Source organism: Dipodomys ordii, unplaced genomic scaffold (assembly GCF_000151885.1).
Source record: "Dipodomys ordii isolate 6190 unplaced genomic scaffold, Dord_2.0 Scaffold23, whole genome shotgun sequence".
NCBI classification, from domain to species: Eukaryota; Metazoa; Chordata; class Mammalia; order Rodentia; family Heteromyidae; genus Dipodomys; species Dipodomys ordii.
The window spans coordinates 5,903,304-5,912,662 of record NW_012267239.1 but is presented as its reverse complement, the minus strand read 5'-3'; the positions used below and the strand labels follow the sequence as shown (position 1 = coordinate 5,912,662).

General features: G+C 65.0%; 2 protein-coding genes across 2 annotated transcripts in view; both read left to right on the top strand.

Annotated features, from left to right (window-relative positions):
- The window catches only part of Adrbk2 (adrenergic, beta, receptor kinase 2), a 70,487-nt gene that overhangs the window by 50,000 nt on the left and 11,128 nt on the right, over positions 1–9,359 (top strand). The gene's annotated exons all lie outside the window — the stretch shown is intronic.
- Myo18b (myosin XVIIIB) overlaps positions 5,918–9,359 on the top strand; it is a 114,835-nt gene continuing 111,393 nt past the window's right edge. The window contains exons 1-5 of the mRNA XM_013014279.1: positions 5,918–5,965; positions 6,826–7,364; positions 7,478–7,627; positions 8,784–8,919; positions 9,230–9,314. Of these exons, the coding sequence (XP_012869733.1) occupies positions 5,918–5,965; positions 6,826–7,364; positions 7,478–7,627; positions 8,784–8,919; positions 9,230–9,314 (958 nt within the window). The remainder of the gene's footprint in view (positions 5,966–6,825; positions 7,365–7,477; positions 7,628–8,783; positions 8,920–9,229; positions 9,315–9,359) is intronic.

Sequence of the window (9,359 nt, the reverse complement as noted above, 5' to 3'; positions counted from 1 at the left end):
CCCCACCCTCCCCTCCCCACCTTCTTTTTTTTTTTCTCCTCTCTTCCTTAACCCTTCTCTATCTCCGCTCCTCCCATCCCCCTCCTTTTCTTTCTCCTCCTCCTCCTTCCTCTCTGGCTTTCTCTGTCTCTCTCTCTCTCTGTCTCTCTGTGTCTGTCCCTCTCTATCTGTCTCTCTGTCTCTCTGTGTCTGTCTCTGTCTTTGTCTCTGTGTCTGTGTGTCTCTGTGTCTCTCTGTGTCTGTCTCTTTGTCTCTGTGTCTGTCTGTGTGTCTGTCTTTGTCTCTGTGTCTGTATCTGTCGATCTGTCTCGGTCGATCTGTCTCTGTCTGTGTGTGTGTCTCTGTGTCTATCTCTGTGTCTGTCTCTGTGTCCATCTGTATCTCTTTCTGTCTGTCTCTGTCTCTGTGTCTATATCTGTCTGTGTCTGTGGTCTGTGTGTGTGTCTCTGTGTCCATCTGTCTGTGTCTCTTTCTGTCTGTCTCTGTGTCCATTTGTGTGTCTCTTTCTGTGTCTCTGTCTCTGTCTCTGTGTCTGTGTGTCTCTGTGTCCACCAGTCTGTGTCTCTTTCTGTCTCTGTCTCTGTGTCTGTTTGTCTCTGTGTCTCTGTGTCCATCTGTCTGTGTCTCTGTCTGTCTCTGTGTCTGTGTGTCTTCCACTTTGAGCACTGTGTTAACACCCCCCTCCAGGGCCAGCAGCATGTGAGGCTGAGCCCTGCCCTCCCTGCACCTGGGCCTTGGTTTCCCCATCTGTGAATGGAGGTTCCCCGCACCCCCCTAGTCTGGCACTGGGTTGTTGGGAACGTGGGGTGAGCGGATTGGAGCCCAGCCCGGGCTCCCCGGGACAAGCCCTGCCCGCAAGGTGGGTGTCCCCGGCCCTTCTCCGGAGCCAGCCCTCGGTGCTTGGCTGGCCCTGAGCGTGGGCCACGGGCTGGGCCGGGCGGCCGCGGGGCAGGGGTGAGGCCAAGAATGAGCTGCGGCCCCTCCCCGCTCCCCGCCACCAAATATGTCCATGCGATCTGCGGTGACCGGCGGCCGCGTCCCGGGCCGGGCCTGGGACTCAGGCTAATTTTAGAAATGATTGTCGACTCAGCTGCCACGGGGGGAGGGGAGGAGAGGGAGGGGCAGCCCGGCTCCCCATTCCCCTTCACCAGCCTGCTGGGGCCCCTCTGCCGACACCTGGGGACTCCGTGCGCGAGGGCAGGAGCCGGAGCTCGACCCGCAGACACGAGGTACGGCGGGGCTGGAACGGGGGGGGGGCACGCGTGCCCTCTGGAATGTGCTTTGGGGGGCCCAGGCCCTGTGGGGTTATTTTAGGCCTGGTGGCCCCGGCTGCTCCCTGGGGCGGCGAGGCTGGTGGGTGGAAGGGTTTCGTGGCCCTGCGCTGGGCCCCGGGCTCGCTTCTGTAAGGCGATCGTTCTCATCGGGCCCTGGCTGCTGGCTCATCGGTGGGAGCAGCAGCGTCGGGGTCTTTGTTCAGCTTCGGTCCGGGAGCCGGGCTCTCCTGGCGCTTTCTTGGGAACGCTTTATCCACATGGGTGCGTGGGGGGTGGAGGTGCCAATGCCCTGGGGTACTTCCTCCACAAGACACATTGTCGGGGCCACAGGGTGACCTGGCGTGTGCCTGGGCGCGTTGACCTGCAGCTGCCGCCGTCGGGCTGTGGCCATCGGGGTGTTTGTTGGTGGGGGGGGGGCTTCAGAAAATCACAGCAGAGGCCGGGGGCGAGCAGGGGGGGATGGGAGACAGAGAGAGGGGGAGGGGCAGAGCCACAGGAGGAGGGGGAGGGCACTGGTGGGCATGCTGACCGCCGGCCTGGGACCCAGCCCGGGCCTGTCCCACGCGCGGTGGCCTCCAGCCCCGGGATTGGTCTGCACGGAGGGTGCCCGGGTGAGCTGGCTTGGCTGCGCCGGTGGAGACACTTGGGCCCTGGGAGGCAGGGAGCGAGCATGTGCGGACCCATGACACCTGCCAGGCCCCGGGCAGACATTAGCAATCCATCACGGCGCTCTTCCCAGGGCAGACATTAGCAACCGATCACAGGGCTCGTCCCTCCGGCTGGGAGCCCTGCTGCCACACCCCAGACGGCCACTGCCACCCATCTTGGCTGCCGCCCTGACGGTGCTGCTAGAAAGCGGCGCGCTCAGCGGGGAGCGCTGGCGATGGCCCCGCGGAGGGGGGGAGACCTTGGGACCGTGGAGGAGCAGCCCGCACAGCGCTGGACCTCTGGCCAGTGTTTTGCTGGACTTTTCCATAGGTCAAAAGTAAAGGAAGTCAAGAGAACCAGACAGGGTGCGTGAGGGACTCTTTAACGGTCCGCGCCGTGGGCGCAGCGTGGCCAGCCCGCGGTGACCTTGGCAGGGCCCAGGGGATGTGGATGGTGGAGCTGTGACCCCCACCCCGTCGCCTGCGCCCCGCGTCCAAGGTGGCCCGGGGTGGAGAGGGACAGCCGGACCGAAGACACCTTCCATGGAGGCTGGCGGCTGGCGGAGGTGACAGGGGTACCCAGGGTGCCTCCAAGGCTTGGCCCGCACCTCTCCCCCAATTTTATTAGTCTGATTGTGGCTGAGATAGCGCTACAGAAAGAAGGGGTCCGACATGCCGACAGAGGGGGCCTACCTTGGACTTTCTGCTGTGTGGCTTCAGGCTAGTGCATTGACCTCTCTGCGCTGTCCTCTAGCAGTGAGGCCGGCCACACGGTACTCGTGTGCAATTGCAATGTGACATGATGGGAGCCGGGCGCCGGTGGCTCACGCCTGTCATCCCAGCTACTCGGGAGGCTAAGATCTGAGATCGCGGTTCAAAGCCAGCCCGGGCAGGAAAGGCCGTGAGGCTTATCTCCAATGAACTACCAAAAAGCCAGAAATGGAGTTGTGGTTCATGTGGTAGAGTGCTTGTCTTGAGCACAAAAGCTCAGTGACAGTGCCTAGGCCCTGAGTTCAAGCCCAGGTACAGCACCAAAAAAAAAAGGGGGGGAGGAAGGAAGGAAGGAAGGAAGGAAGGAAGGAAGGAAGGGAGGAAGGAAGGAAGGAAGGGAGGAAGGGAGGAAGGGAGGAAGAGAGGAAGGGAGGAAGGGAGGAAGGGGCATGGCGTTGAGGGCAGGCTGATTGAGGCGACTCAAGCAAAGACTTGGAAGAGGATATGGAGGAGTGAGCCATGTTGAAGACGCATTTGAGTAATGGACACAGTGCGTGCAAAGGCCCTGAGGTTTATGCATCTGGAGGGGTGTCTCCGTGTTAGGGGACTGCCGTTAGGGTAGGTGGTCTCGGGGGGCATTGCAGAAGCCACAAAGCCAGGGGAAGTCCGTGGAGGCCTGGGGCTGGCCATGGGGGGCGGCTGGGGGGGGGCTGGACACATGGAAGGTGTTTCTAGGCCACCCCCGGCTTCGAGGGCTGCCTCTCCTGTGACCGTCCTCCTTGCTCCCGAGGGAGTCTTGGCGTGGTGACTCAGAGTCCGGGCTGAAGCCAGGGCTGGAAGGGACGGGTGATAAGAACATTGCTTAAATGAGGGCTTGACCAAGCTCCGCAGTGGGCCTGGCCGCCGGCCCGGGGTCAGTGGGGCTGGACCTCAGCCCGGGAGGGGCAGGACTGGACGCAGGGAGCCCGGGCCCGTGACCTTCGGTCCTGGCCTGGGGGCTGGGGTGGGGGGGCGGAGGAGCCCAGAGCGGCCGCCAGGGGCTCCCAGGGCCCCGGGGAGCTGCAGGGCTGGGGGGGGACGGACGCCCTGGCTGAAGGGCGTGGGCAGCAGGGCCGGTGGCCAGTGCGGACATCGCGTCAGGCCTATTCCTAGCACGCAGCTCAGAGCCTGAGTCACCGGGGGCTCGGCCCGCGTCACCCGGACGGTGGGGACCGGCCTGGGTGCCCACCTTCTCCCAGAGGCCCGGCACGGCCGGCCCATGTGCACAGCTCACCCCGGGGTGGGCTGGAGGGACAGCTGGGCTGTTTGGACGCGTTTACTGGGGTGTGGGGGTGGGGCGGGGGGTCCCCTTGGTCACGTGACCTCCCCAGACCCTGCTGGAGTGGGCGGGGGAGGCCCCGGAAGGCAGTCACCAGCACCCAGCGCTAGCGGGAGGTGACGGAGCTGGCGTGGGCTCAGAGCTGGGGGCCAGCGAGCCCCCCATCTCCCCGGGGCCATGAGATGGGGCTCCCGAGCAGCCCTACACACATGTCACCCAGGGTGCCCCCCAGAGAGCCCCTGGGCAGCAACGGCTGGGGGGGCTCTGCTGGACAGCAGGCTAGAAGGGAGGATGGGCAGGAAAGGGAGATGCCAGCCTCTGCTCCCGGCCTCCACTCCCGGCCTCCACTCCCAGCCTCTGCTCCTGGCCTCTGCTCCCGGCCTCCGCTCTGGCCTCCACTCCTGGCCTCTGCTCCAAGCCTCCACTCCCGGTCTCTGCTCTGGCCTCCATTCCCGGCCTCTGCTCTGGCCTCCGCTCCTGGCCTCCACTCCCAGCCTCCACTCCCGGCCTCCGCCCCCAGCCTCCACTCCTGGCCTCCATCCCCAGCCTCCACTCCTGGCCTCTGCTCCCAGCCTCCGCTCTGGCCAGGGCACAAAGAGAAGAGGTTTGGTTCATGGTCCTGGAGGCTCAAGAGCGTGCGTGGTGTGGGCACAGCACGGCTCCGGAGAGGGCTTCTTGGTGGGTGGTGTCTCCGTGTCAGGAGCAAGCACGAGACAGAGAAGATCGCACAGAGAGAGGCGCAGGGAAGGGGGCGGCTGGTTTTGCTCCTTTATAGCAGCTCGCTGGCAAGACCTCAGCAGGGTCTCCCTGCCCAGGCCACGCCCCAACGGCCTAACCGCCTCCCGACATGCCCCGCCTCTTAAAGGGGCCGCCCCTCACCCCGGCCCCGCTGAGCAGACCACGGCCTGCCCCTCTCAGCCCCTTCTGCGTGTCACCCAGGTCGGGACGGGCCCCCACTGTGTCCAGCAGCCCTCCTTCCCCACAGAGCAGGGAGGGGGCCGGGACACCGTGCACACACACCCTGCAAAACCACTCAACCGTTTCTTAAAAAAAGAATCAAGCGTTCAGCCAGCACGGCGGCTCAGCCTCGCAGGCTAGCGGTTTGTGGCCAAGTCCGGCATGAGTGTTCTCCAGACTTCATTTCCACCGAGGACCTAGTGCAGCTGTGCCTACCTGCCGTCCCGGCTCCGGGCCTGGCCGTATGCGCCCGTCATCCCCAGTGACACAGGGACACACCTGTAGGAGGATGACAGCCCCGGCACAAGGAAAGACCCCGCCTCGAAAACAACCACAGCCAGAGCTGGCTGGAAGCGTGGCTGGCCAGCAGGTGCAAAGGCCAGAGCTCCACCCCAGAAAGAGTGCAAGAAATAAAACAAAAAAATAGCAGAAACCCCACTGTGAGGGGCCCGAGAGAAACACGGGCGTGTGCGGATGCACGGGGCTGCGGCTGACACCAACACTGCGCGTAAAACCCCAAAGTGGATCCCTCAGTGCCCATCAATGAAGCGCATAGGTGAAAGTACTGGCGTCTCTCTGGGCAGAAGACACCCCCAGAATGAGAACAGAATGAAGAACTTGCACCCCAGAATCTCAGATGAGCTGAGGGACACCCGGTGTTCAGGAGCTAGGCCGGAGTGGTTTTGAGGGTCAGGAAGTGGATGGGCGGTGGCTTGAGCCCGAGGGGGTGGCACAGGACAGGGGGGCCCAGGGGCCAGGGGCTGGGGCTGGGGGGCAGGGGCGGGGGCTGCTGCTCCCTGGGCGGGCGTGGCCTGAGCTGTGGAGTAGCTCCGGCCCAGGTCTCCACTGACCCCCCCGTCCCCCCCCCGTTGTGTCTCTGCAGGCTGGTGGCCTCCGGCCTCACCTGTGACCTGTGTCCATTAGGCCTCGTTCTGCGTGGCCGGCAGGAGAGCGCTCATCTGCTCACCCCCGTCTGGAGCCCGGGCCCGTCTCGCCATCACCCCTGCAGCATGGCCATATCCTCCCGGCTCGCCCTGTGGGAACAGAAGGAAAGTGATGTTTGGGGGGGATGGGGCGTCACCCCAGGGGGCTCCCCCCCGCAGGGCACCCAAGCGGGCTCCCCGGGACCCATCAGTGCGCCTTACACCCCTCAGACAGTTTGTCACATGGCCGACGAACCCCAGGCCCCTTCATCCACAGGCTCGGGGCGCAGTGCATCTTGGGAATATCCCTGGGCTAGGCAGAAAGGGCATCCTCTCCTCCCAGCGTCTCTCCAGCGCCCCCTCATGGTGAGGGGAGGCAGTGCAGGGTCCCCTCGTGCGTGCTCTCCTCCCCCACGCTCCTTCCCCAGCAGATCCTCCCAGACCAGGGCTGTCCGGGCCAACGAAGGGGCCCTGGGGCCTCGGTGGTCCAAGCTCATGTCATGGGGGCTCCATCCAGGCCGATTCACACTGGCTGGCGTAGCTGCCGCTGCTCTGCGTTCATTTCCACATGCTGTCCCAGTTCCACATGCTGTCTCCTCCCTGGGGCCTCCTTCCTGGGGCCTCCTCCCTGGGGCCTCCTCCCGGGGACCTCCTCCCCGGGGCCTCCTCCCTGGGACCTCCTTCCTGGGGCCTCCTCCCTGGGACCTTCTCTCTGGGGCCTCCTCCCCGGGGCCTCCTCCCTGGGACCTCCTCCCTGGGGCCTCCTCCCTGGGGCCTCCTCCCTGGGACCTCCTTCCTGGGGCCTCCTCCCTGGGACCTCCTCCCTGGGGCCTCCTCCCCGGGGCCTCCTCCCTGGGACCTCCTCCCTGGGGCCTCCTCCCTGGGGCCTCCTCCCTGGGACCTCCTTCCTGGGACCTCCTTCCTCAACAGGGCAGCAGGGCAGCCCGCCCCTGTGGGCTCTCCCCCTCATCTCTCTCTCCTTCCTCTACAAACAGATCCGGGAAGAAGACAAGACCCCCCCACCTTCCTCACCCCCTCCCCTGTTCTCCGTCATCCCAGGGGGCTTCATCAAGCAGCTGGTCCGGGAGACTGAAAAGGAGTCCAAAGAGGCCAGGCGGAGGAAGGAGGCTGCCCTGGCCTCCCCAGAACGGGAGGTAGGGAGCCCTCGGGGAGGGGTCGGGAGCGCAGTGCATCCTGGGAGTGGACACCGTGTGGGGAGCAGGGTGCATCCTGGGAGTATCCCTCAGCCCAGCAGCCGGCATCTTCTATCTGGCCCCCCAGCGCCCCCTGTGGGCGGTGTGGGTGCTGACGTGGTGGAGCAGCCTGGTCCGGGGTCTCCTCCTGGCCTGACCCTGGCCCCCCCGCTCCCTTCAGCGTGTATTTGGCTGGTCTGCCCGTGCCCGCACCTGTCCCGGGACAATGGCCCTGCTGTGTTGGCAAACTCCCCGACAGCTGAGCGGCAGCTGCAGAAGCACCGGGGCCCCGTCTTGGGGCAGGGTGACAAGGAGGCCGGCTCCGTGCCCACCCGCACGCTGTCAGACTAAAGGCAAAGTGACCGTCCATGGGCCGCGTCCAGGCCCCGGCCTTTGCCAGCCAGCATGCATGATCCGCTCACGGGCGATAGATGATTCCAACCCCAGTTATCAGAGACCGAGGCCTAGAGGATCAAGCAGGGGTCAGGGTGGAGGCCTCGGCGGCCCGGGGAGGAGAGGACGCGGCCGGCTGCGGGCCAGGCCGGCTCCTCTGTGGACAAGAAAGGAAAACGGAGCTGAGGGAGGAGACGGGCGTCGCCACCAGGTGCGGGCAGAGGCTCGGGGCCAGGGCACAAGATGGACAGGCCTCGGGCCACGGCGGGGGCTGCTCTGGGCCAGGACCTTCCTGGGGCCAGAGCCTGGGGAATGTGTCCCTGGTGGCCTGCCACTGTCCCCAACTGGGCCAGAAATAGCCATGCCTGTCCCAGCCCGGCCCCCGCCCACCCCAGGACGCCCCACCCCCGATTCCCAGGGCCCCGATTTCCCTGAGCTCACCCGGCCAGGGAGAGCAGGGCCAGGCTGCAGGCAGGCTTAGGGGCCATGTCTGCTGGGATCTGGACTCCGGCTCTTGGTCCCGCATCCCTGTTCGCTCTGGGCCTCCGCCAGCACATCAGTAACGCCGCTGGGCCCTGGGGAAGTGCTGCTTCCTTCCTAGGCCGGGAGAGGCCAGCAGGGGCTGGAAAGCTTTCCACACCGTGGGACTCACAGGAGGGAATCCCCGGCCTGTGTGCGGGGAGGCCGGGCTGGGGACGGCTGCTGTCTTCTTCCTTGGCAGTGGCTGGTGGAAAATGATCCCAACGCCTTGTTCCTGCTGCAGCTCAGGGACTGTCGCAGGTGCTCCTGTGTGTGTGTGTGTGTGTGTGTGTGTGTGTGCACACGCGTGCGTGCTGGGAGTGAGGTTTGAACTCAGGGCCCCCGGCTCTCCTTTGGCTTGTTCGTTCATGGTTGGTGCTCTGCTACGTGAGCCATGCCTTATCCTAGCATTTTTTTATTGGTCCTGGGGCCTGGGCGCTGTCCTCAGCTCTTCAGCTCAAGGCGAGTGCTCTACCACTTGAGCCACAGCGCCACTTCTGGTTTTCTGAGTGGTTTATTGGAGATAGAGTCTCATGGACTTTCCTGCCCGGGTTGGCTTTGAACCGCGATCCTCAGATCTCAGCCTCCTGAGTAGCTAGGATGACAGGCCACCGACACCTGGCTATCTTGGCTGTTAGCTGGCTGAGGATGGACGTGTGAACGCAGATGCGGGTGTACAGTCAGTGCCATTCTGGGTTGGTTTGACAGCAAGGAGAGGGCAGAGCCCGCAGCCCCGCAAGGCTGTTACACCTTGTCCCAGAGCGGGGAGCCGGGGTACGGGGCGGCTGGGGTTTGGGCGTGGGGGAGGGGCAGTCCTGGCCACGGAGGCCCTCGGGTGCCATGGGCAGGAGTGGGGACCCCAAGGGCAGCAGCCAGGGCCCCGGGCAGGGGTGGGCAGTGGTGAGCATGGGCACCCGGCTGGACGACCACGATGTGGTCAGCACCCCCTCCCCAGGACAGCCAGGACAGCGGTCACCCTACTGTGTGCGGCAGCTGCCATTGTAGACCTACTGTGCGCAGCCTACGCTGCGTTGCCACAAATCCTCCCCCCTCCCGCCCTCCCTCCACTCTGCAAGACTATTCGTAGAGGAGCAGCTCAGAGAGGGAAAGCAGTTTGCCCGAGGCCACACAGCGAGGCATGGCTTACAGGAGCTGCCCTTGGCTCTGAGTGCCCGGGGTGGGCTCACTGACAGGCGTGGGGCCCGTGGGTGCCCGGGACAGCCAGCGGGCGTTTGGGCGGCTGACCGCAGGGTGAGGACGGCCGCTCTTCACTGTGCCCTGGCCTCTTTCTTAGGCCCCAGAAGTTTCCATCGCCCAGTCCAGCAGCAAGACCAGTGGTGCCCCCCGATCTGGAAGCCCGTCCAGCTCGCAGCGGGCCAGTACTCCAAGCGGGGACAGCCAGGGGCCCGGGGGGCCCGGCGCGG